At 40.0% G+C, this 27,407-nt stretch overlaps 1 protein-coding gene and 1 pseudogene across 2 annotated transcripts in view; one reads left to right on the plus strand and one right to left on the minus strand.

The window, feature by feature from the left end:
• SPECC1L (sperm antigen with calponin homology and coiled-coil domains 1 like) overlaps window positions 1–27,407 on the minus strand; it is a 170,098-nt gene that overhangs the window by 60,081 nt on the left and 82,610 nt on the right. For both annotated transcript variants that reach the window (XM_012749269.2, XM_012749270.3), the window contains exons 8-10: window positions 24,123–24,286; window positions 19,337–19,428; window positions 9,708–9,798 (exon numbers count right to left, since the gene is read on the minus strand). In XM_012749269.2, coding sequence (XP_012604723.1) covers window positions 9,708–9,798; window positions 19,337–19,428; window positions 24,123–24,286 — 347 coding nt within the window. The remainder of the gene's footprint in view (window positions 1–9,707; window positions 9,799–19,336; window positions 19,429–24,122; window positions 24,287–27,407) is intronic.
• LOC105862762 (biogenesis of lysosome-related organelles complex 1 subunit 4-like) lies at window positions 16,386–16,937 on the plus strand (annotated as a pseudogene).

The raw sequence follows: 27,407 nt of genomic DNA on the forward strand, positions 1-27,407 counted from the left end.
CATGGAAGACAGGAAAGAGTGAGAAATAGTTGCAGACTGGTGAAGACAAATAGATGAGACAATTAAATGGCAACTGGGATCTTGGATTTGATCCTGGAAAAGAAAAAGCACATTAGTGGATAAACTGGTAAAATCCAAATAAATTCTGTAGGTTAGTTAATAATATTTTACTGATATTAATTTCTTACTTTTGGTCTTTGCTCTATAGTTATGCAGGATGTTCACATAAGGGAAGCTGTGTGAAGGGTATTAAGGGCATCCTAATATTTTTGTAACTCTAAACTTAATTCAAAAGAGTTGACAGAGAGAACACCTTAAACAAATACTGATATGCATGTGGAAGTGTACTAATGACAACTTGCTTTGTGAAAACCAAATATAGCAAAATGCTGCAGAATCTAGCTGGTAAGTATATGAATATTCACTGTACAATTTTTCAACTTTTATGTCTTAAAATTTTCATCATAATATGTTGGGAAAAACTAGAAGCCTAGATGCACTGGTTTTTATCAAGACAAATACCAAGAATCAAAGGGAAGGAAAGAAAAAAGATGGGGGAAACCCTTAGAAGTTATATAACAGACATCATTAGACTATAAAGCACAGGAGGGCAGGATTTCTATCTGTTTATCCTGGGAATTTTGTGGGTAGGGCTGGATCTAGCATTGAGGCAAAATTGAATTAGATCTACCCTTTGAATAAAAAGAAAATTCCTGTGAAATGTTTTAAACAGAAAGCTTTTTCTTTTTTTCTTTTAAATTTGAAAGTGAAGAGATGATAATCTGTAACACAGGTTTGACTTTCTACCCAAACCTCCTAACTTTGTATCACATTTGTGGTATGTACCCTTAACATAAATTGATTTTTAAAAATGCTCAAATTTTAAAAAGGAATTTTACATCTCTAGCCTCAAGTAATACAATTTAGACAGATAACAATGGTGTGAATTTTCTTACAGAATGTGACTACACTTGGACAACCAACTTCCTGAGAGAAGGGCATGTCGAGTGAGAGACATGGTGACGATGTCACACCTGATGCTGGGACAATCCTAGCTCCCATTCACACTAGCCAGCTGAGGTATGTGCTCAGCATCCTGGACCTCATAAAGTCACTGTGCCAGCAGGGACAGTAAAGACCTCAACTACCTGTATCCACAGACCTGGGTAGCAGATCTATGCTCTTCTGCTTAGGCCACAAATGCTAATTTACAGGCCATCTACAAAGATTCACTGAGGTGGCACCAGTCATGACCCCAGCCATTTAATCCAACGGCCAATAATACAAACAAGAGATTAGTTCATTTAGAGTTAATATTTCTCTGGTCTGAAACACTTCCTGCAACTGACATCCAGGCATGATGCTAAAATACATTAATAAACCAAACCATACCTATTATAAAATACTTAACTGGAAAAAACAACAGATTCTCTTATTTAAGTGTAAGTAGAACAAGGGGCAGCAACTTTCAAAAATTTAGTAATGAAGCCATTCAAACTTTTTAAATGAAAACTCTAGACTGTTTTCTGATTCATGCCAAGGTAAAAGAGACAATCAAGAAAGAAAAGCATAGAAATGTATACTTAGTAAAAAAAAAAAAAAAAAAAGAAAGAAAAGCAGCTCAAGAGAGAGCTTGGAAAACCTCCTGCTCTCTTATCGCAGTTTGGAAAATCACAGTGGCTTTTTATGGCCACAAATCATTTGGCTGTTCTCAGTTTGTAAGTGGTTCCTCCCTCTAATGTAAAAGACCACAGTATCAGCAAGTTCACCTCAGTGTGTCTCCCTCTCTCCTGCATTTGCAAATGTCCCAGCCAGGCCAATTCAGTCCTGACAACAGACTGCAGCGGAGGACAGACCAGCATGAACGCAGACTGGCAAACGCGCCCCATTCCCCTAAAATGCGAGCGCCAGGAACAGGTTCTTTCTCTCTCTTTTTTTTTTTAAGACAGAGTCTGGCTCTGTTGCCCAGGCTACAGTACCGTGGCATCAGCCTAGCTCACAGCAACCTCAAACTCCTGAGGCTCAAGCAATCCTCCTGCCTCAGCCTCTGAAGTAGCTGGGACTACAGGCATGCGCCACCATGCCCAGCTAATTTTTTCTATATATTTTTAGTTGTCCAGGAAATTTATTTCTATTTCTTTTTTTTTTTTGATAGAGATGCGGTCTCGCTCTTGCTCAGGCTTGTCTCGAACTCCTGACCTCGAGCAATCCTCCCGTCTCAGCCTTCCAGAGTGCTAGGATTACAGGCGTGAGCCACCGCGCCTGGCCAGGAACAGATTCTTTTTTTTTTTTTTTTTTTTAAGCTTATTATGGGGGTACAAGTGTTAAGATTACATATACTGCCCATGTCCTCCTCCCCTCTCAAGTAAGAGCTTCAAGCGTGTCCATCCCCCAAACATTGCACATCTTACTCATTGTGGTTGTATATACCCATCCCCTCCTCCCCCTCCCACCCTCCCGACACCCAATAAATGTTACTCCTATATGTCCACTTAGGTGTTCATCTGGTAATACCAATTTGCTGGTGAGTACATGTGGTGCTTGTTTTTCCATTCTTGAGATACTTCACTTAGTAGAATGGGTTCCAGCTCTATCCAGGAATATACAAGAGGTGCTATATCACCATTGTTTCTTAAAGCTGAGTAGTATTCCATGGTATAATCATACCACATTTTATTAAGCCACTCATGAATTGATGGGCACTTGGGTTGTTTCCATAGCTTTGCAATTGTGAATTGTGCTGCTATAAACATTCGAGTGCAGGTATCTTTTTCATAAAGTGACTTTTCATCTTTTGGGTAGATGCGCAGTAGTGAAATTCCTAGATCAAATGATAGATCTACTTGTACCTCTTTGAGGTATCTCCATATTGCTTTCCACCGAGGATGAACTAGTTTGCAGTCCCACCAGCAGTGTAGGAGTGGTCCTCTCTCTCTCTGCATCTACGCCAGCATTTGTTGTTTGGGGACTTTTTTTTTTTTTTTTTTTTGAGACAGAGTCTCGCTTTCTTGCCTAGGCTAGAGTGAGTGCCGTGGCGTCAGCCTAGCTCACAGCAACCTCAAACTCCTGGGCTCAAGCGATCCTCCTGCCTCAGCCTCCCGAGTAGCTGGGACTACAGGCACAAGCCACCATGCCCGGCTGATTTTTATATATATATATTAGTTGGCCAATTAATTTCTTTCTATTTTTATGGTAGAGACGGGGTCTCGCTCAGGCTGGTTTTGAACTCCTGACCTTGAGCAATCCGCCCGCCTCGGCCTCCCAGAGTGCTAGGATTACAGGCGTGAGCCACCGCGCCCGGCCGAGGGGACTTTTTGATAAAGGCTATTCTTACTGGAGTTAAGTGATATCTCACTGTGGTTTTGATTTGCATTTCCCTGATGATTAGAGATGTTGAACATTTTTTCATATGTTTGTTGGCCATTATTCTGTCTTCTTTTGAGAAGTTTCTGTTCATATCCTTTGCCCATTTTTTGATAGGGTTGTTTGATTTTTTTCTTGCTGAATTTCCTGAGTTCTAAATAGATTCTAGTTATCAGCCCTTTATCAGATGTGTAGCTTGCAAAATTTTTTCCCATTCTGTGGGTTGTCTGTTTGCTCTCTTAAAAGTTTCTTTGGCTGTGCAGAAGCTTTTTAATTTGATCAGGTCCCATTTGTTTATTTGCGTTGCTGTTGTGATTGCCTTTGGGGTCTTCTTCATAAGTTCTTTGCCTAGGCCAAAGTCTAGAAGAGTATTTCCAATACTTTCCTCTAGAATTCTAATCGTTTCACACCTAAGGTTCAAGTCTGTTACCCAGTGTGAGTTGATTTTTGTGAGAGGTGAAAGGTGTGGGTCTTGTCTCAGTCTTCTACATGTGGCTATCCAGGTTTCCCAGCACCATTTATTGAATAAGGATTCTTTTCCCCAGTGTATGTTTTTATCTGCTTTGTCGAAAATTAGTTGGCTATATGAGGATGGTTTTATATCTGGGTTCTCTGGTCTGTTCCACTGGTCAATGTCCCTGTTCTTCTGCCAGTAAAAAGCTGTTTTAATTACTATAGCCCTATAGTGTAGTTTGACGTTTGGTAAATTGATACCTCCTATTTTGTTTTTATTGCCTAGGATTGATTTTGCTATACAGGGTCTTCTCTGGTTCCATATGAAGCGTAAAATTATTTTTCCTATATCTGTGAAAAATGATGATGGTATTTTGATAGGGATTGCATTGACTCTGTAGGTCACTTTGGGTAGGATAGACATTTTTTTTTTTTTTTTTTTTTGAGACAGAGTCTCGCTTTGCTGCCCAGGCTAGAGTGAGTGCCGTGGCATCAGCCTAGCTCACAGCAACCTCAATGTCCTGGGGTCAAGTGATCCTACCGCCTCAGCCTCCAAGTGGCTGGGAATACAGGCATGCGCCACCATGCCTGGCTCATTTTTTCTATATATATTAGTTGGCCAATTAATTTCTTTCTATTTATAGTAGAGCCGGAGTCTTGCTCAGGCTAGTTTTGAACTCCTGACCTTGAGCAATCCACCCGCCTCAGCCTCCCAGAGTGCAAGGATTACAGGCGTGAGCCACCACACCTGGCCAGTATAGACATTTTAACAATGTTGATTCTGCCGACCCATGAGCATGGTATATTCTTCCGTCTGTTTATGTCCTCTGCTATTTCCTTCTTCAATGTTTCATAGTTCTCCCTGTAGAGGTCTTTTACCTCCTTAGTTAAATATATTCCAAGGTACTTTATTTTCTTTGTTGCTATTTTGAAGGGAATTGAGTCTTTGATTTCATTCTCATTTTTACTGTTGTTGGCATATATGAATGCCTCTGATTTCTGTGTATTGATTTTGTATCCTGAGACTTTACCAAATTCATTTATCAGATCAAAGAGTCTCTTGGTTGAATCCTTGGGGCTTTCTAAGTATAACATCATGTCATCAGCAAAGAGTGAGAATTTGATCTCTTCTGCTCCCATTTGGACGCCCTTAATTCCGCTCTCTTGTCTGATTGCTGTAGTGAAGACTTCCAGCACTATGTTGAACAGGAGTGGAGACAGTGGACAACCTTGTCTTGTTCCAGTTCTAAGTGGGAATGCTTTCAATTTTTCCCTATTCAGTATGATACTGGCTATGGGTTTGTCATATATGGCTTGTATCATTTTTAGGTAAGCCCCGTCTATGCCTATGCCTATTTTGTTCTTATGATAAAAGGATGTTGAATTTTGTCAAATGCTTTCTTGGTGTCTGTTTTTTGTTTTTTTTTTTTAGAGACAGAGTCTCACTTTGTTGCCCAGGCTACAGTGAGTACCGTGGCATCAGCCTAGCTCACAGCAACCTCAATCTCCTGGGCTCAAGTGATCCTACTGCCTCAGCCTCCCGAGTAGCTGGGACTACAGGCATGCGCCACCATGCCCGGCTAATTTTTTGTATGTATATTTTTAGTTGGTCAATTAATTTCTTTCTATTTTTAGTAGAGACGAGGTCTCGCTCAGGCTGGTTTTGAACTCCTGACCTCAAGCAATTCACCCGCCTCAGCCTCCCAGAGTGCTAGGATTACATGTGTAAGCCACCACGCCCAGCCTCTCTGCGTCTATTGAGAGGATCATATGGTCTTTGTTTTTGCTTCTGTTTATATGGTGAATTACATTTATAGATTTGCATATGTTGAACCATCCCTGCATTCTTGGGATAAAGCCCACTTGGTTGTGATGAATTATTTTCTTGACAAGCACCTGGACTCGACTGGCTAGAATTTTGTTGAGAATTTTTGCATCTAAGGGATATTGGTCCATAGTTTTCTTTTTTTGTTGCATCCTTAACTGGTTTTGGTATCAGGGTTATGTTTGCTTCATAAAATGTGTTGGGGAGGATTCCATCCTTCTCAATGTTGTGGAATAATTTCTGTAAGATAGGCACCAGTTCTTCTTTGTAGGTGTGGTAAAATTCGGGTGTGAAACCATCTGGTCCAGGACTTTTCTTTTTAGGAAGGTTTTTTATTGCTATTTCGATTTAAGTACTAGATATTGGTCTGTTCAGGAATTCTATTTCATCCTGGTTGAGCCTAGGGAGGCTGTGTGTTTCTGAGAAATTATCCATTTCCTCCACATTTTCCAGTTTGTGTGCACAGAGGTTTTTGTAGTATTCATAAATTATATCTTGTATCTCTGTGGCATCAGTTGTAAAATTTCTCCTTTATTGTTCCTGATGGAGCTTATTAGAGATCTTTCTTTTCTGCTTTTTGTTAGTCTAGCCAATGGTGTATCAATTTTGTTTATTTTTTCAAAGAACCAACGTTTTGTTTTATTAATCTTCCGTATAGTTTCTCTGTTATCAATTTTGTTTAGTTCTGATTTCATCTTAATGATTTTACTTCTTCTGCTGGGTTTGGGGTTGGTCTGTTCTTCTTTTTCCAACACTTTGAGTCGATTCACTAGGTTGTCTATTTGTTATCTTTTTGACTTTTGGCATTTATGGAAATAAACTTTCTTCTCAGGACTGCTTTACCAGTGTCCCACAGGTTTTGGTAACTTTTGTCACCTTTGTTGTTTAGTTCAAAGAATCTTTTGATTTCCATCTTGATTTCCTCATTTATGAAGTGATTACTCAGCAGAAGGTTTTTAGTTTCCATGACTTTGTGTAGAAATGAGGACTACTGTTAGGATTGATTTCAACATTTATTCCATTGTGGTCTGAAAAGATACATGTTAAAATTTCTATTTTTTAAAATTGTTTAGGACATGCTTTGTGTCCTAGGATATGGTCAACCTTAGAGAATGACCCATGAGCTGATAAGGAGAACGTATATTCAGCGGCTTAAGGGTAGAATGTCCTATAAATGTCAGTCAGGCCCATTTGTTCTGGGGTTCTGTTTAAGTCCATTATTTCTTTGTTTTCTGTCCTGTGCTGTCAGTGGGGTGTTAAAGTCTCCAACTATTATGGTGTTGTTGTTTATCCATTTGTTTAGATCCAGTAGAGTTTGATTTATGAATCTGGGTGCACCAAGGTTGGGTGCATATATATATAGAATTGTTATGTTTTCTTGTTGAACTGTACCCTTCACCATTATATAGTAACCTTCTTTGTCTTTTATTACTTTTGTTGATTTAAAAACTAAGTTATCTGTAATCAGCATCGCCACACCAGCTTTGTTTTGGCTTCCGTTTGCTTGAAATATTGTTCTCCACTCCTTTATCTTTAGTCTAATTGCATCCTTACAGGTTAGATGTGTTTCCCGAAGGCAGCAGATACTTGGCTTGTGTTTTTTTTTATCCATTCGGCCAGCCTATGTCTCTTGAGTGGGGAGTTCAAGCCATTCACATTTATTGAGATAACTGATAGGTGGGGAAGATTTCTGTTCATTATGTTGGGTTGAACTTTGTTGCTTTGTTTTCTCTCTTGAGCCATTATAGTGTCTACACTTTTATTTTTAGCTTTGAGTAGATTTACATTCCTGAGTGTTTATTGTGCTGATCCGTGGGTAACACTGTTTTGAGTACTTCTTGAAGGGCTGGTCTTGTCTTGGTGAATTCCCTCAGTTTTTGCTCATCTGAGAATGTCTTCATTTCTCCTTCATATACAAAACTTAGTTTTGCAGGGAATAAGATTCTAGGCTGGGCATTGTTTCGTTTCAGGAGAGTGAGAATGGGGCCCCAGTCTCTCCTTGCTTGTAAAGTCTCAGTAGAGAAGTCTGATGTTATTCAAATTGGCTTTCCCTTGTATGTTACTTGCTTCTTTCGTCTTACAGCTCTTAGAAGGGCCTCTTTAATTGATATTTTGGTCAGTGTGATGACTGCATGTCGTGACGTCTTCCTGTTTGCATTGAATCTCCCAGGGGTCCTCTGAGCTTCTTGAACTTGTATATCGAGATTTTGAGCAAGGCCTTTGAAATTTTCCTCTATTATATCTTCAGATAGCTTGTCCAACCCTTGAGTGTTTTCTTCTTCCCCTTCTGGTAACCCTATGACCCTCACATTAGGTTTCTTCACATAATCCCACATCTCTTGTAGGCTTTGCTCTTTTCTCTTGTTTCTCTGCTCCATATCTGTGACTGATTTATTTAATTGGAAGGTGTTATCTTCAATCTCTGAGATTCTTTATTCTGTTTGATCTACCCTGTTCTTCAGGCTTTCCACTGTGTAGTTCCCTGAATTGATTCTTAATCAATCTTTAATCAATCCAGGAGTTCGGTTAAACTTTTCTTCATTGTATCAATTTCTTTAGTGAACTTTTGTTCCAGGTCCTGAAGGCTTTTTGTGGTTTCTTTGTGTTGGTTATCCAGTTGTTCGTGCAGGTCATTGAATTTTCTGATTATCAACATTCAAAATTCCTCTTCTGTCATTTTGGTTGCCTGATTTTGGTTGGTGTCTGTTTCTAGGGGGCTGGTGCGCCTCTTTAGGAGTGTGGTTTCCGTTAGGTTCTTCATATTTCCAGAGTTCCTTCACTGATTTCTTCCCATGTTGATCAGTTGTTGCTTCTTTCCTTTAGGTTTTCATTTGGGTATTGACATGCCTTGTAGGTGGTGTTTGTGGGTGAGATTCGACCTCACCCTGTATGATGAGTCAGTAGGTGCTGTGAAAAGGGTGTGCAGAATGTCCTCCCTGTCAGTAGGTGGAGCTTGCTTGGAGGAACAGTCTACGTTGTTGTTTTTGTGTCCTGTAGCCAGCTTTTGCTCCTCTATAGAGGCACTCTAGTGCCTCAGGTGGTGGGTGGGGCCCTGGGACTTCCAGGTGTGTCCTTTTCTCCCCCTCAGTGAGGGCTGGTCTGGCAATGAGTCTGGGCGGAGCTGGGTTGTATAAGCCTACCCTCAGGCACCACCAATGCCATTAGCAGGGGTCAAAGTTCTGTTCTCTGCTCAGGAACAGACTCTTAATGCATTCAGTCTTCTATAACCTTGGCCCATAGGCCTCCCACACCCATTTCCCACTCACAAATACCAAGGTAATGGAAATAATTAGGTGGTAACCTTTGCCCAATTTCCCAAATTTGCCCATTCCTAAGAATTACTTGGGAAGCCTGTGAAAATGGAACTTCTAAACTCCCTTTCCTAGACAGTCCATGTCAGTACACCTGAGGGAAGGGCCAGGATTCCATACTTTAACAAGCAACTCAGGTTAGTTTGAGGAACACTGTTGGTGCTGATTTTCCCTGGCAAACCTCGCCCTGCTCTGACCAGACCTCGAAAGGCAGGAGACTGGGCTCTGGTGTCAGCTCTACCACAAACAGCTGTGTGACAACCAGCAAGTCCCTCCCCCAAGGGCTCCAAGGAGTTGCTGGGCCTTATCCTCCAGAGTCTCAGCTCCCTCTTATGACAACAACACACAGCACACAGATGCAAAGAATGGGCTGTGGAGTCAGGCTGCCAGGACCTTTGTTCATTAACCATGTTTACTTGGGTTATTCAAATCCTTGAAGCCTCATTCTTGGTATCTGTAAACTGGGGATGACAATAATACTTATGCCAAGAGGAACTGTGAAAGCAGTACCTAGCAATGGTGTGCACGCTCTATGACCTATTATAATGTCATGAGAGTTGTCACGAAAGATGCATTTATTAATAACTAATTTTCCCACTTGTAATTTAGACATATTATTAGTAAACTTCTGATAAAAAGGTATACCAGACTGACTGAAATAATATCAAAAGCAAACAAAATAACAATTTAGTTTGCCAAGAAGCCAGAACAATTCAAAAGTTGACAAAAGAGGTAAAATGCTGTTACATACATACCTTGAACAGGGATTTCCCCATAGTTTGGTCTCTTATCTGACAGGGCTGTCAGGGGTTTGGATGTTGAGATTGGTCCACTTAATGAATGTCTCTGAAATCAAAAGATAAACAGTATTAAAGTTAGGTTAAATCTAGTGCTGGGTCTCACAAAGAAGGTAAATATTGCACTGAGTGAATATTTAATTATAAATTTGCATTAATTCCTTCCATACTGCTATCGTAAGGCTGTGACACACATATACACACATTGCACATGCTCTCGTTCTCTCTCTGCAGGCATGTAATAAGATCGATATACTTTCTAAAAACTTAAACTTATTATAATTGTAGATTCACATGCAGTTGTAAGTAGCAGCACTGAGAGATTCTATGTCCTCTTGACTCGGTTTTCCCAATGGTAAAATCTTACAAATCAGTAGTAGACTATCAAATCCAGGATAGGAACACTGACATAGTCAAGACAGAGAACATTTCCATCACCACGGGGTCCCTCTTGTGGCCAAACAGCCACACCCACCTCCCCTGCCCTGACCCCACATCGCCAACCCTGGGTAACCACTGGTATTCAGAATGTAAGTTTCATTATTTTGTTTCAAGAGAATCCTTAAAATATCACATACCAATTCACTAAATATGAAAACATGTTCCCAAATGAAATACAGACTTGCCCCTACTGTAGTCATACTGGCCATTCCTGTCCTGGCTCCTCAAAGATCTTGAATCTGTTCACCTGCCCACTAACTCCATTACTACAGCTGCCCTAATGCATCCAGCATCTCAATCCAGCACCACGCAACAGCTCTGTCACTGGCTCCTCATCTCCAGACTTCTGCACATACAAGCACCCATACATACCCACCACAAACACTCAGAACCCCTTGGGCCTCTGGCTTCATCTCCTGCCACCCCTCCATATGCTCGGATACACCAATTCTGTCCTTACTACCACACGCACCATGCTGCGCACCATGCTTCATCCCCTTGGCTTTCCCCCAGGCTGTCTGATCTGCTAACTGCTAACCACTCATTTCATACACCCAGCAGAAATGTGTGAGGGCTCCAGCCGCTCCATATCCTTGCCACACTTTGTAGCACGAGCCTTTTAAATTTGGGCCATTCTAAAGGATACCGAGTGGGATCTCAGTGTGGATTCAATTTCCATTTCCCTGATGACTAATGATGTCGAGCATCTTTTCACATGCCTACTGGCCATTTATATATCTTCTCCTGATGGCCAGGTGTGGTGGCTCATGCCTGTGATCCTAGCACTCTAGGAGGCCAAGGCGGAAGGATTGTTGAGCTCAGCAGTTCAAGATCAGCCTGAGCAAGAGTGAAGCCCCGTCTCTACTAAATACAGAAAAATTAGCCGGGCACAGTGACGCATGCCTGTAGTCCCAGCTACTCGTGAGGCTGAGGCAATAGGATCACTTGAGCCCAGAGTTTTGAAGTTGCTATAAGCTAGGCTGAGGTCACAGCACTCCAGGCTGGGTGTCGGAGCAAGACTCCGTATGTATGTATGTATGTATGTATGTATGTATGTATGTATGTATGTATAAATAAATAAATGTATCTTCTCTTAGGAAGGGTCTTTTCAAATCTTTTGCCCATCATTTATTGGGTTGCCTGTCATTCTCTTACTGAGATATGATGCAAGTCTTTTGTCTGATAAATGTCTTGTGAATACATTCTATCCAATCTATAGTTTGACTCTGCATTTACTTAATGTCTTTCAGAGAAGTTTTAAATTTTGATGCCAAATTTATCAATTTGCTTTTATGGTCCACGCTTTTTTATATCCTAAATAATAAATCTTTGCATTCTCAATGGTCATAAAGATTTTCTCTCATGTTCTCATTAAAAGTTTTATAGGCCAGGCATGATGGCTCACACCTGTAATCCCAGCACTTTGGGAGGCTAGGTAGGAGGGTTAGTTGAGGTCAGGAGTTCAAGACCATCCTAGGCAACATAGCAAGATCTTTGTCTATAAAAAAAAAAAAAAATTTTGTTTTTGAGACAGAGTCTCACTCTGTCACCCCAAGTCATCATATCTCACTGCAACTTCAAACTTCTGGGCTCAAGTGATCCTCCTGCCTCAACCTCCTGAGTAGCTGAACTAGACGTGTATGCCATGACACCCGGCTTAATTTTTCTAATTTTAGTAGAGACAGGGTCTTGCTCAGACTAGTCTTAAACTCCTGACCTCAAGCAATTCTCCTGCCTTGGCCTCCCAGAGTGCTGGGATTACAGGTATGAGCCACCATCCCCAGTCTACAAAAATTTTTTTAAAAAGTTAGCCAGGCGTAGTGGCATACATCTGTACTCCTAGCTACTTTTGAGGCAGAGGCTAAATAAATAAATAGATACATTTTTACAGATTTAGCTTTTACATTTAGGCCTACAGTCAATTTCAATTTTTGTGTATGCCACAAGGTAATTAATGATTGAGCTTTTTTTTTTTTTTATTTGGTTATCTAGTTGTCTCAGAAACCTTTCTTGAAAATACTACCCCTTCACCATTGGATCACTTTGGCATGTCCATTGAAAATCAATTGACCTACTTCTGAGCTCTCTTCTCTATTCCACTGGCCTAATGTCTACATTGAAATATATGTCAGCACCACACTGTCTCCATCATTCTAACTTTATAATAAGTGTTGAAGTCAGGTAGCACAAGTTCTCCAAGTTCTTTTCTTCCTCCCAGATGCTTTGGATATTCCGGGCCCTTTGCATTTCCATATAAATCTGTCTTGTCAATTTCTACCCAAAGAGCACTAGGATTTTAACCGGGATTATATTGAATCTATAGATTAATTTAAAGGAGATCTGCAAGATATTCACAACATTAAATTTTCAAATCCATAAATATGATATTTCTTTCCATTTATTACTTTTTTAATATCTCTCAGCATTTTTATAGTTTTTGTTATACACATTTTTGTATGTATTTCCCTAAATTTATTGCTAAGTATTTCTATTTCCAATTGTTCACGCTAATATATAGAAAAACAAATTATTTTTGTATAATGACCTTGTATCTTGTAACACTGCTCAATCAAGAAGTTTTTTTTGTGGATTCCTTTGGATTTTCTACATAAATGATCATGTCCCCTGCAAATAATGACAGTTTTACTTCTTTCTTTCTGATCTGTATTCTTTCTTTCTTTCTTTTTCTTTTCTTTTTTTGCTTACTTCCTAGGGCAAGAGCTCCAGCAAAATGTTGAAGAAAAGAAGTGGTAAGAGTGGATACCCTACCCTTCTTGTTCCTAATCCTAGAGAGAATACATGCAGCCTCTCTATGAGGCATGATGTTAGCCTCAGACCTTCCCCAGATTCCCTTTATAAGATTGAGGAAATTCCTTTCTATTTCTAGTTTGCTGAAGAGTTTTCACCATGAGCTTGGCGTGGAGGCTCACACCTGTAATCCTAGCACTCCAGGAGGCTGAGGCGGGAGGATCATTTGAGCTCAGGAGTTCCAGACCAGCCTGAGCAAGAGTGAGACCCCGACTCTATTAAAAAACAATAGAAATTAGCTGGACAACTAAAAATGTATAGAAAAAATTAGCTGGGCATGGTGGCACATGCTTGTAGTCCCAGCTACTTGGGAAGCTGAGGCAGTAGGGACTGCTTTAGGAGTTTGAGGTTGCTGTAAGCTAGGCTGATGCCATGGCACTCTAGCCTGGGCAACAAAGTGAAACTCTTTCTCAAGAAAAAAAAAGAGTTTTCACTATGAATGGGTATGAAATTTTGTCAAATGTTTCTTATACAGATACTGAAATTAATGTTTTTTCCTCCTTTATTCTGTTGAGGTAAATTTTAACCTGTATCCCTGGGTACACCACACTTAGTAATGGTGGACTATCATTTTCATATATTACTGGATTCAATTTGCTAATACATTCTTTTAAGCTTGCATTTATAATCATAAGGAATACTGCTTAGCAGTTTTCTTTTTTTGTAATTTGTCTGGTTTTGCTAACAGGTAATGCTGGCTTCACAGAATGAACTAGAAAGTCATCTTTCTGTTCTGTTTTCTGAAAGACTTTTACAGGATTGCAATTATTTCTTCTACAAAGGTTTAATTAAATTCACTAGTATACCAGGCATTACTTTTAAGATAAAAAAAAGAAAAAAAATAAATTCACTAGTAAAACCACCTGGGCCTGGCCTTTTCTTTGTAGGAATGCTTTTTGAAATAATCATGGATTCATGGGAAGTAGCAAAGATAGTATAGAGGAGTCCCACATACTCTTCATCCATTTCCTGCAGTGGTCTGCAAATGATGAATTCCCGCAGCTTTTACTTACCTAACGTATTTTAATATTACTCTTTTTTTTGAAGATACAGAATTATAAGCTAACAGTTGTTTTTCTTTCAGCATTAAATATTGCATTCCATTGTCTTCTGACTTGCATAGTTTACAACTAGAAGTCTGTGGTCATTCTTGTCCGAATGTCCTGAAGAGTTTTTAATCATCACTGGTTTTTCAGCAGTGTTCTGTGCTGGGGGCTTGGGAGGAGTGTTTGTATATGCTTATTTTGCTTTAGGTTCCTGATTTCTTGGATCTGTGAATGTATACTTTCTATCGCATCTGGATAAATTTCAGCCATCATTTCTTCAAACATATCCTCTCTCACTGCCCATTACCCTGCTGCTTGGTTCTTGGACTCAAATTTCAGGTATGTAAGACCACTTGATTTTATCTCATAAGTCAAAGGCTGAGTTCATTTTTTCCCCATTCTTTTTTTTTCTCTTTGTGCCTCATTATGGATAGGTTCTGCTGCTGTGTCCTCCAATGTACTGATCTTTTCCTCTGTCCTTTTTTGTATCTTCCATTTCTCTCTTCATCTGTGTATGAAGTTTCCCTTTACAGACTTAAGCACAGAGAGCATATCAATATCCTTGTGCAGTAATTTCATCCTTTCTATCCTTTCCAGGTGGTCTGCATCTATTGACTGATTTTTCTCATGACTACAAGTCACATTTTCCTGCCTCCTCCTTGTTTAGTAATTTTTTGTTATTGCATGGCAGACTGTGTATTTTTCATTATTGAGTCTTGTATTTTGCTGTATTCCTTTAAGAATTATTACATTGTGTACGCTACTATATTAGTTATCTATGCTACAAGATAAATTTCCCCAAAACTTAGTGCCATAAAACAATAAACATTTATGATCTCATAGTTTCTATGGGTCAGAAAGCTTCACTGGGTGTGTTTGGCTCAAAGTCTCTCATAGGAAAGCAATCAAGCTGCCAGCAGGGCTGCAGTTATCCCAAGGAAAACTGGAGGAAGATCTACTTCCAAGCTCATCTACATGCTGCTCACAAGCCTCAGGAGATCTGCTTCCAACCTTACTTACATGGGCTGGCTCACAACATGGCAACTGGGCCCCCAGTGTGGATCTAAGAGATAGCAAGAGGAATACTTTAAATAGAAGCAGATCTTTTCATAACCTCATCTTGAAAGTGACAGCCTTATCCCATCACTTCTGTCATATTCTATTCACTGGAAACACATCATGAAGTGCAGCCAACATTCACCATGAACAGATTACATGAGGAACAACCCCCAGGAGTCGAGGACCCAGGGAAGCACTTTGCAGGCTGCCTACCACTGTTACTTATGGGTCTTCTTGGTCCTTGTGAAGCTTATTTTTAAGGTCTTTTAGGGCGTATCTAGAATAGCATTTACTCTAGGGCTACTTAGTTCCACTTTAAAGTGTGGTCCTTAAGGGGGCTCTACTGAATGCCCCACCTATTCAAAGAGGTTTCTCCACAGTGGCTGCTGGGAACTCAAATGATCCCGTGCCCTGTGTGAACTGGGAAGTGCTTGCCTGATAACTCCCCATCCCTGGGAAATGTTCCTTGGAATTTATGCTTGCCTAGGCCTGTGGGGTTTCTCTCAATGCACGTACAGACTGACATTCAAGCAAAGATTCAAAGGGACACCTATCAGATTTCTGGACCCCTTTTTCTACATAGCTACCCCCTCCCAGTATTCTGCCCTATAAATTCTAGCAGTCTCTTTTTCCCTGAATACTGGTTTGTGTCCCCTCAGATCCCACTGGTTTCCCTTCCCTGTTCCATGTGGGTTCACACTCTTTGTACCACCATTTGGAAAGTGCCTCAGGAAAAGACTGTGGGACACAGTAGGACTTACCTCATTTCTTAACTTTTGTTCAAGGATCACAATCACAGTGTTGTACTGCTTGTTTTACAATGCCTGAAAATAAATGCTTCCTTGATTTTGTCCAGTGTTCTAGTTGTTTATAATGGCAGAATAATCCAGCCCCTCTTACTACCTTGTAGCCAGTAGAAGAATTCCCACCCAGCGATTTTTGAGATAGTAACAATCCCAATGTTCAGCCCCAGTCCCTAGTGATTCTGGTTCACTAGGATGAGGCCTGGGAATTCATGTGTTTAAAACTCTCCATGTGATTTTTTTGTTTTTTAAAGAGAAAGTGTTTCACGATGTTGCCCCAGCTGGTCTCAAACCTTTGGGCTCCAGTAAGCCTCCTGCCTCAGCCTACCAAGTAGCTAGGATTACAGGTGCATACTACTGATCCGGCTTCCACGTGATTTTAATATACAATTAGGTTTGAGAAGCAATATACTAACTAATCATGTACTAAAAAGCTACTGAATGTAGCTTATAATTATTAGCTTTTTCAAGTTATAGAAATGAGGCCCAGCCCGGGCAGCCGTGGACCATGGAGGGTGGGTTTGCCGGGCTGCCGCGCGAGGGGCCGGGACCTGCCACTGCTGCTACGCTGCCTCGGGATACGCCGCCTGCTTGCTGCCCGGGCCTGGGCGCGGCCCGAGGTCAAGGCCCTGGACTCCAGCCTCGAAGACCTGCTCACCAGAGTGGATGAGTTCATGGGCATGCTGGACATGATTCGAGGCGACTCCCCGCACGTCGGCAGTGAGGGCGTGCCTCGCATTTACGCCAAGGCTGCCAAGATGAGGCAGATCTACGGCAGGATCGACAAGCTGGAGGCCTTCGTGAGGATGATCGGCGACAGCGTGGCCAGGACGGAGGAGCAAGTGACCAAAGCCGAAGCCAAACTGGGGGCTTTCCCCAGGGCCTTCAAAAAACTCCTGCACACTATGAACGTGCCCTCCCTCTTTAACAAGTCGTCCCCCTCAAGGCTGCAGCAAATGGGCTACGAACCCCCTGTCCTGTTTCGGACCGAAGACTACTTCCCTTGTTGCAGTGAAAGACCTCAGCTCTGAGTGGTCCCACCATTCCTGCAACAAAACCCCAGCTAAGATTCTTATCTCAAACATTAAGTTAATTAAAATCATATTAATAGGCATATATGATGTTGGAGTACGAAATTTTTAGTTTCTGCAAACTCTACTTCTTAGTATATTCACTATTCCATATAGAATGTACAGATTTTCTATGTCTTCCTTTTTTTTTTTTTTTTTTAAACAGAGCCACAGTCTGGCTGTGCTGCTCACTCAGGCTGGCTTCCAACTCCTGGGCTGAAAGTGATCCTCTGGCCTAAGCCTCCTGAGTAGCTGGGACTACTGGTGCACCCTACCCCAGCCTATCTTTCAATTCTAACCTGAAACCTTGGTCAGGGTAAAGGGCAACAAAATGAATGAAATTATCTGTGCACTGTGGCAGAACTATTATTTTTATGGATTTTACTACTCAACTAACAATATTACCTTTTCGAGATTTATATTGTTTATATAATCATAAGAAAAACGAGCCGTTAAAGCCTTGTTATTATTCAATCCTAATAGTCATTAAATTTTCTATGACCTACTTTTAGGGTAAATGGCACATTATTTAGCATCATATTAAACTTTACATAGCATGTATTGTAAACTGAAGGAAATTATACAAATTCTGAGAAAATATATTGAATTTTTGCAACTAACTCTGAAGTTGTATTTTAAAGTATGACCTCACAGTCTTAGTTTGTCCATAGCAAACATCTATATGTGGCTGCCAATGTTTGGTTTATAATAATAAAAATTTTACATTTTATTGGAAAAAAAAAAAAGAAATTAGATTTTTTTCCCCCTATTTAAAAAGATTTACAAAGTGATGCCTTACAAAGTTAATGTTATGAAACTTCAACTGACAACATTATATAAACTTCATCTTATTTGAAATTTATTATATTTGGCATCTACATTTTGCTTTTATTTATATCTTCAAAGTCTTTCAGAAAAGGTCTGATTAACAGAGACTACATAAAAAGCATTAAATCTGTAGGTGTTATATAGAATCCCCTTTCCCTTCCTTTTACATTAAGACGTAACGTCTTGTACATACACAGAAACACAAAGCCACTAACTTGCAACATCACAAATGTAGAGGGAGCACACTTTCTCCTCAACTTTACAAAAAAAGATGTTCACTCCTAAAACACATGGTCACTAGCTAACACAAAAGTCTCAACTCAACTCTTTGAGAGTCTCTGAAACCCTATTTCAGGAAAGAGACGCAGCCGAGGCTGACTTATCTCACAGGATACTGGGTTTTAGGCCATTTTTCCTTTGGCTACTAACACCTTTGTGGAAACACCCCACCTCAGCCACACCTACCAAAAGTGGCTGAATAAAATGCACAACGAGAAAGTCTCTTGAGAAACACAGAGTAACAACCACCTGCCCTGCCTCTGGTCTGCACTTACACAATGGCAACGAAGAACAACTTCCAAAACTTATTTATAATGGATCAGGAACGCCCTTGTGTAACAGAATGGCCCCCAAGGAATCACTGTTCTCTGAATTCACACTTTAGGTGGAGTCCTCCCACCTAAATCTGAGCTGGCCTTGTGATTTCCTTGGACCAAAAAAATGGGACAGAAGTGTCACTGTCTGAGTTCCAAGCCCACGTCTAACTTCCATTTTCATGCTCTTGGAACTGGAGATATACCGTGAAGGTGCCCAGGAAGAAAAATCATTTGGAAAAGGGAGCCCAGGTATCCTGTAAGCCCAGACCCCAGCCCTCTCTGGCTGACTATAGCTACAGGAATGAACCTAACAAAGCCAGCAAAGAACTAGATTATCTAGCCAACCTTGAAAAATGTAAAAAATAACATTCTTATTATAGGCTACTTTTGCTATTACATTCCTATTATAAGCCACTTTTGCTATGCAGCAAGGGCTGAGACATGCCAACTATATACCCTACTTAGAGAGATGTCTTGGTATAGTGATTAATAATAGCATATTCTCTGAAGCCAGACTACCCATGTTTTGAACCTACTACTTCTTAGCTATCTGAACTTCAGCAAGTTACTTAACTTTTCTGGGCCACTGTTTCCACATGTGAAAAACAGGGATAACAACAGTACTTAATACCCCGTTGGGTTGTAAGTATTAAATGAGTTAACATTATTAGCATTTGGAACAGTTTAGAGCACATGGTAAGTGTTCAACTATTATTAGCTATTACTACCATTAGAGTTTTCCAGAAGAATAACACAACTTACATTTATGTAATTAATCTCAATTAAAGATATTCACAGTATTTTAGGAAACAAATCCCAAATACAACCCTTATGAAGTAGTCATTTGCCTACCCGATAAACATGTAAATGACTTTGGAGAAGTCTACTTATTCAGATTCCTAGGCCCCCAGAACTTCCATGGTTCCAGCCACTTACCTGCATGGGGGACACAGCTGCTGCAGGAGGGGTTTTCATAGGACTTGGACTCAGAGGTGTTCGAGGAATTGTAGCTGCAGCAGGACTTGGTACTACAGAAACAACAAACAAGCCAATGATGAATGCACCATAGTACAATGGAAGCTTTCGTAACTGGTCTCCACTGAAGGATTCATCAGATTAACCAGTACTCTCCCATGCCCTAGAAACTGTCTCGGCTGATGCCTAACCTATGCTGCACACTCACAGCCGTGCCCCAGTGTACAGGTGCTTCTCCCCCCACCAGGTGGACTGCTTGCTTCCCTATAGTAGTCACATTTATTTCCAACCCTGGATTCGCTGGTCATTCCACTTCTGGTTTTTTTTGTTGTTTTTTTTTGAGACAGAGTCTTACTTTGTTGTCCAGGCTAGAGTGAGTGCCGTGGCGTCAGCCTAGCTCACAGCAACCTCAATCTCCTGGGCTCGAGTGATCCTTCTGCCTCAGCCTCCCGAGTAGCTGGGACTACAGGCATGCGCCACTATGCCCGGCTAATTTTTTATATATATATATATCAGTTGGCCAATTAATTTCTTTCTGTTTATAGTAGAGACGGGGTCTCGCTCTTGCTCAGGCTGGTTCACTTCTGTTATTTAACTACATGATGTGGTTAACATGCTTCATAAACCAATGAAATCCAAGTATAAAAAAAAAACCCAGGAGAAGTAGTTCTATAACTGCATCAGGTAAGAACCTAGCATGCGGTGGATGTTCAATAACTGCATATTAGGCTAGGCGTGGTGTTCCACACCTGAATCCCAGCTACTTAGGAGGCTGAGGTGGGATGGTCGCATGAGCCTAGGCTCCAGACTGGGCAACTTAGTGAGACTTATCTCAAAACAAACAAATAAACAAAAAAAAACCCAAAAAACCCAAGGCCAGGCGTAATGGCTCATGCCTATAAGCCTAGCACTCTGGGAGGCCAAGGTGGGAGGATCGCTTGAGCTCAGGAGTTCGAAACCAGCCTGAGCAAGAGTGAGACCCATCTCTACTTAAAGTAGAAAGAAATTAGCTGGACAACTAAAAATACATAGAAAAATTAGTCAGGCGTGATGGTGCACGCCTGTAGTCCCAGCTACTCTGGAGGCTGAGTCAGAAGGATTGCTTGAGCCCGGGAGTTTGAGGTTGCTGTGAGCTAGGCTGACGCCACAGCACTCTAGCCCAGGCAACAGAGATTCAAAAACAAACAAACAAATAAACAAACAAAAAAACCAAAACTGTGTATTAAACAAAAGAATGATGAACTCCTGCTCATCTTTCCTCCTGCAGAGTTCATTGCTTCACACCGTATGCATTTCCTGATTTGTATTTAATACAGGCATGTGTAAATATCTGTTTGCATATCAGTCTCCCTTCTCTGAACTGATGAAAAGTTGTTTATTCTTTTTCTAATTAATTTATTAATTTTGAGATACTTGGGCATAGCTCACATTCTGGTTATTCATTTGAAGCTGAACTGAATTAAAAACAAGATACACAAATGAACTCAGGAACATTACGCAATGTGGCAAGAAGCAGCAGATCACTGTGGACCTTTGATGCAGCCACGTACTGATGTTTAGAATTGACATCTTTTTTTTTTTTTTTTTTTTGAGACAGAGTCTCACTTTGTTGTCCAGGCTAGAGTGAGTGCCGTGGCGTCAGCCTAGCTCACAGCAACCTCAAACTCCTGGGCTCAAGCGATCCTCCTGCCTCAGCCTCCCGAGTAGCTGGGACTACAGGCATGTGCCACCATGCCCGGCTAATTTTTTTTTTATATATATATCAGTTGGCCAATTAATTTCTTTCTATTTATAGTAGAGACGGGGTCTCACTCTTGCTCAGGCTGGTTTTGAACTCCTGACCTTGAGCAATCCGCCCGCCTCGGCCTCCCAAGAGCTAGGATTACAGGCGTGAGCCACAGCGCCCGGCCAAGAATTGACATCTTTAGATGTATTCTTTTTACTGAGATAAAATTCCCATAATAAAATTAACCATTTTAAAATATATAGTTCAGTGGCATTCTGTACATTCAAAATATTGTGCAACCATCACATCTATCAAGTTTCAAATCATTTTATCAACCCAAAAGGTAACCCAGGACCTATTAAGCAATCACTCCCCCTCCACCCCTCCCCCAGTCCTTGGCAATCACCAATGTGCTTTCTATCTCTATGGCTTGACCTAATCTGCATATTTCATGTAAATGGAATCTTATGTGGTCTGTTCTGTCTTCTTTCAATTAACATAATGTCATAAAGGTTCATCCATGTCATAGCACATATCGGTACTTCATTTCTTTCTTATGGCTGAATAATATTCCATTGAATGGACATACCACATTTTGTTTATCCATTCATCCAATGCACAGACACCTGAGTCACTTCCATTTCTTGCCTAAGAGTGCTGCTATGAACATTATGTACAAGTACAGATGTTCCTCAATTTACAGTGAGGTTACATCCCAATTAACCTGCCATAATTTGATAATACTGTAAGTCAAAAATGCATTTAATATACCTGGCCCATTAAATATCATAGCCTAGCCTACCTTAAACGTGCTCAGAACACTTACATCAGCCTAGAGTTGAATAAAATCTAACATAAAGCCTATGGTATAATAAAGTGTTGAATATCTCATGTAATTTACTGAATACCATACCAAATATATATATTATATTGCTTTTACACCATCATAAAGTTGAAAAATTCTAAGTCAAACCATTGAAAGTCAGGGACCATCTGTATTTATCTGAATACCTGTTTTACAGTTCTTTTGAGCATGTAACTAGGAGTGGAACTGATGGGCCATTTAGATATATTTGATTATAAAATAACATAGTCAGCTTTTTAAAAAATATCAATATAGAGGCAGATATAACTTTTTCTGCATTACAGCCTGTTTTAACATTTTAAGGTAGTTGCACATTTTAGTGTAGACATTCCACCACCATTTTATTTTTAAAGCACATATATTTCATTTACTGTCAAACCACTGTAAGTCAGGGACCACCTATATTTGTCTGAATACCTAGTTTTTAATTCTTTTGAGTATATAACAAGAAATAGAATTATGATTGTATTAATGGGTCATAATTGTCTTAATTCTTTTAATGGGCATTTTAAACAATATCCAGGTTTTTCAAACAATGCTATATTAAAAACTCTATATATATCTTTTTTTTTCTTTTCTTTTTTTTTTTTTTGAGACAGAGTCTTGCTCTGTTGCCTGGGCTAGAGTGCCGTGGCATCAGCCTACCTCACAGCAACCTCAAACTCCTGGGCTCAAGGAATCCTTCTGCCTCAGCCTCCCGAGTAGCCAGGACTACAGGCATGTGCCACCATGCCCGGCTAATTTTTTCTATATATTTTTAGTTGTCCGGCTAATTTCTTTCTATTTTTAGCAGAGACAGGGTCTCACTCTTGCTCAGGCTGTTCCTGAACTCCTGACTTTGAGTGATCCTCCCGCCTCGGCCTTCCAGAGTGCTAGGATTACAGGCGTGAGCCACCACATCCGGCCTCTGTATATCTATTTTTATACACTTGTGCCAGTATTATGTACAAGAACTTCAGCTTCTGTGACTATATGCCATTTTACATTGGAAGATACTGTCTAACTGCCCTCTAGAATGTCTAACGTATACGTGTGACTTTTGCTCCTATTTTAAGTCAAAGAAAACTTATTTGTGTATAATCACAGAATTTAGATTCAACAGCCTGCTACAAAGTTTAAAGAATTTCTAGATAAAAATTTAAGAACATATTACAATTAATTGCTTTAAAAACTACATCCCTTTCCGTTTCCCAGAACTGAGGAGATTAGAGATGTGAAAAAGAGGCAGGTATGTGAAGGTGGGGAGGGCGAGCTTCCAGGCGGAGAGGAAGGGCTGGCCCTGTGTGACAGAGCCTGGCTTGATCTGGAACCTGAGTGCAGTGCAGGACTGCAGCAAGCAGGGAAGAGTGGTTCAAATGAGGTAAGGGTCAGCAGGGGCCAGACCATGTAGACATCTGGGAATCAGAATTCCATCCCAATTAAAATAATGCAATTAAAGGATTTTAAATAAGAAAATATCTTTTTGTCATGGAATGAAACAGCGAGGTAATCAGGAGGTTACTGAAATTAGTGGTTGATTATGACTCAAGCTACAGGTTGTGCCACTAGAGGTGGAGAGGAGTAGATGAGCAAAGATACCCATGTGGGAGGCTGGATCACCAGGACTTGCTATAAGGACTAGATGAAGGGGTGAGAAGGAGAAGAACTTAAGGAAGATTCCTAGATTTCTGGCATAAGTAACCAGGTGAGTGGTGCTGCCACTTACACGTAAGGAAAGGCTGGCACTGGGAGACAAGGGTTTGGTTTTGGACATAAAAGATGTCTAGGAGATACCTGAGTGTCAATGCCAAATGAGCATCTGGATATACAGAACTGAGGAACTCACAGGAAAGGAAGAGCTGAAGTTATGCATCTGGAAGTTTTTAGGCAGAGAGAAGATACTTATAGTCACAGGAATGTGTGTGATCCACCTACGGAGAAAAGACACATCTCTGTATGGGTTAACGCACCAGTCTGAGACTGACACCTCTGAAGCTGCATACGTCTCAAATCTCCTGTTAAAATGTACCTTATATTAAGTCTAACTCATCAATATTATAAGAAAGTTAATGAGATTAACAGAGTAAGATGGTAAAGAATATCAAAGTAGGCCAGAGAACATATGATAAGTGAATACCACCACATGCCTATGGCACTGGGTACAAGAAATCAGTTACCTTGAGATGCACTGTCGAAGGACTTGATAAGGGTTTTGACAGTGGGAGTTGGCTCTGAGGAAGTTGAGGACCTTCTGCTCAGTCCCATTCCTTGCCTTAAGGCTGCCAGATCTCTCTCAACAGCATTCATGTAATTGTATACCCGGCCTCGCTCCTCTTCTTGCCTGAATATTAAAACCAGAGCATTTTTACCTATGTACTAAAAAATATATATTTTCCCCTCCCAACTGAAAAGCATTAAAAAGTATCTTTAAATAATTGTATCAGTTGAGCTTAGTAAATTACCTGGTCTAATATTCCCATTTGCTTGGTAAATATCCAGGAAATGATATTGAAATTTTTATATCAGGTTATCCTAAGTAAGTTAAATAATCATCAAATTCCATCTTCATCTGAGTAAGTGTAAGGTTAGGGTACCAGTAATCAATTAGCAGTAAAATGGAAGGCAGACTGGCCAGAGATCCTGACTCAGACCTGGGAATCTCCAGATCCTGTACTGCCAAGAAGACCCAACCCTTCAGAGGAGCCTGGGGATTCACCAGTACATTCACCAGTATGAATAATTACACTGGCTCTAGCCAACATGTCATGCTTAGATGTGGAAACACAAAGAAGTGAAACTAATGCCCATGCTCTTAAAAATAAACAAACAAATAAAAAACCCAAGAAAACTGTTGTAATCTCCAAACAGAAAAAAACCCTTAGATCCATATTAGTAATATGAGTCCCCTAGAAGCTCAGTGTGATGTATCCTGAGTCATCTGAAAAAATCAATTCCATTTCATTTCTTGCCCACTCTAATTCACTGAGCTGATTGACACCCAAGTTTTTACCTGGATAAGAGTATAATTGCAGAGTTTGTACATGTCACATAACTATCAAGTACGTCATAGATAGACCGAAATAAAGCCAGTCCTTAGGAAAATTTACTTTGGTGGCCATTTGTCTCTTTTGCCAGAGTCTTTTACCTCAAGATGTACCACAGGATCTAGAGTTCAGCTAGTTGTCATGATTAGAAGTTTTAATAAGGAGTCTATAACAATGATTATCAAACTTTTTGATCTTAGAACCCTTTCTATCCTACAAATGACTAAAGACACCAAAAGCTTTTGTTTATGTGGGTTATCTTCTACTAAATTAAATTTAAACTAAGAAATACATAACAATATTTAATTCATCTCTAAATAAAAATGAACCCAAGACTTATTAACATGATTGCATATTTTTATGAAAAATAACTATATTTTCCAAAACTAAAAAAAATTTAGTAAGAAGAATAACAGCACTTTACATTTTTTAATTATTTCTTTAAAGTCTGGCTTAATAGAAGGAAGCTAGATTCTCATTTCTTCTGTTTTCAATCTATTGCAATATGAAAAAAAAGCAGGTCTTATATAGATATATAAACAGAAAAGGGAAGAATATTTTAATAGCCTTTGTAGATAACTGTGGCTATTCTTCTTTGATACTACACCAAAATGCAGCAAGTGATAATAACTTAAAATTTAGTTTCAATGTGGAATCTGAAACGATATAAATGAACTTTTCCTATTCTATCAATTAAAATCCACTCAATTTTGTACTTTGCATGCATCTTTTACCCATACATGATCATTTAACATCTTTCATTGGTCAGAAGGAAAATACTAGGCCGGGCGCGGTGGCTCACGCCTGTAATCCTAGCTCTCTGGGAGGCCGAGGCGGGTGGATTGCTCGAGGTCAGGAGTTCGAAACCAGCCTGAGCAAGAGCGAGACCCCGTCTCTACTATAAATAGAAAGAAATTAATTGGCCAACTAATACATATAGAAAAAAAAAAGCCGGGCATGGTGGCACATGCCTGTAGTCCCAGCTACTTGGGAGGCTGAGGCAGGAGGATTGCTTGAGCCCAGGAGTTTGAGGTTGCTGTGAGCTAGGCTGACGCCACGGCACTCACTCTAGCCTGGGCAACAAAGCGAGACTCTGTCTCAAAAAAAAAAAAAAAAGAAGGAAAATACTGGTTCACTGAGTTACATAAATTTTCCAAATGCCTGTCATTAGACTATATATGTGTGTGTGTGTGTATATATATATATATTTTTTTTTAAGTCACATTTGTTAATTTTGCAAATGATCTCATGAGAAAACTATTTAAACATGAGGAGCTGTCAGGCTCACCAACGGTAGATAGATGTTTTCCAAAATCCTAATCCACTGGAATGCCCACATTTTATCACTGGCAACAAATATGGTTAGCTGTTTTCCTTGAAGTGACAGGCTCTCTTAATCATTTTCAAGAAATATCTACCAAATATCAAAGTCTGAATACTGCAGTTTGTCTGTCAGTCATTCTCAAGCAAAAATGGCATTCCATGAAAAAAAGAGAAGTAGGTCAAACTAAAACAATCACACAGCATTTTCCTCACGACTGCCTCATACTTCATTATACAGCAGATACAGAAGTGCTTTCTTCATACTTTCCATTTTGTCATATAGAATGCTAAAAAGCATTTACTCAAATACTGATAATTAGCAAAATTAATAATTTATTGCTTCACCAAGGACATCTTTAGGTGAAACATGCATTTTTCCTAAATACAAGTGTGTGGTGGTGAAGAATACAATGACTATGAGTGCAATTTGGTGCCAAGGCCTTGATCCACCAACAGTGTACAATTGCTTTTCAGTCTCAGTGCAAAAGTCTACACAGTGAAAAAGGCAAACATCGTGATAGTTTTATTATGAACAGTTTAACTCGCAGACCCCTGAAAGGGCCTTAGCCCAGAAGCTCTCACTTGGAGAACTACTACTCTACAAAGTATCACCTTTCTCAAAAGGTTCTTTTAAATATGTGCCTCGAGACTGATCAGCTTCTGAGATCCAATGGAATGATCCTTTAAGAGTAGAATTTCATTCACTAGAGAATAAAGATTTCTGATACATTATTCATTTAACAGTATACAGGAAAAAAAGTAATGTCATCCAAGTTTTATACCAATAAAGAAACAATAAAAAAAAAAAGAAACAATAATCTGCCTCATATTCCTTGTTCTGCTTAAGGAAGCCAATGAAAAATGCTTAGGAATACTTTTCTCTGGGCCATATACTAGAGCTGGGCAACAATAACATAAGGTAGCTTTTTTTTTTTTTTTTTTTTTTAATTTAATTTTATTTTTTTTTGAGACAGAGTCTCACTTTTGTTGCCCAGGCTAGAGTGAGTGCCGTGGCGTCAGCCTAGCTCACAGCAACCTCAAACTCCTGGGCTCAAACGATCCTCCTGCCTCAGCCTCCCAAGTAGCTGGGACTAC

The sequence above is a fragment of the Microcebus murinus genome, chromosome 22 (genome assembly GCF_040939455.1).
Source record: "Microcebus murinus isolate Inina chromosome 22, M.murinus_Inina_mat1.0, whole genome shotgun sequence".
Lineage (NCBI taxonomy): Eukaryota > Metazoa > Chordata > Mammalia > Primates > Cheirogaleidae > Microcebus > Microcebus murinus.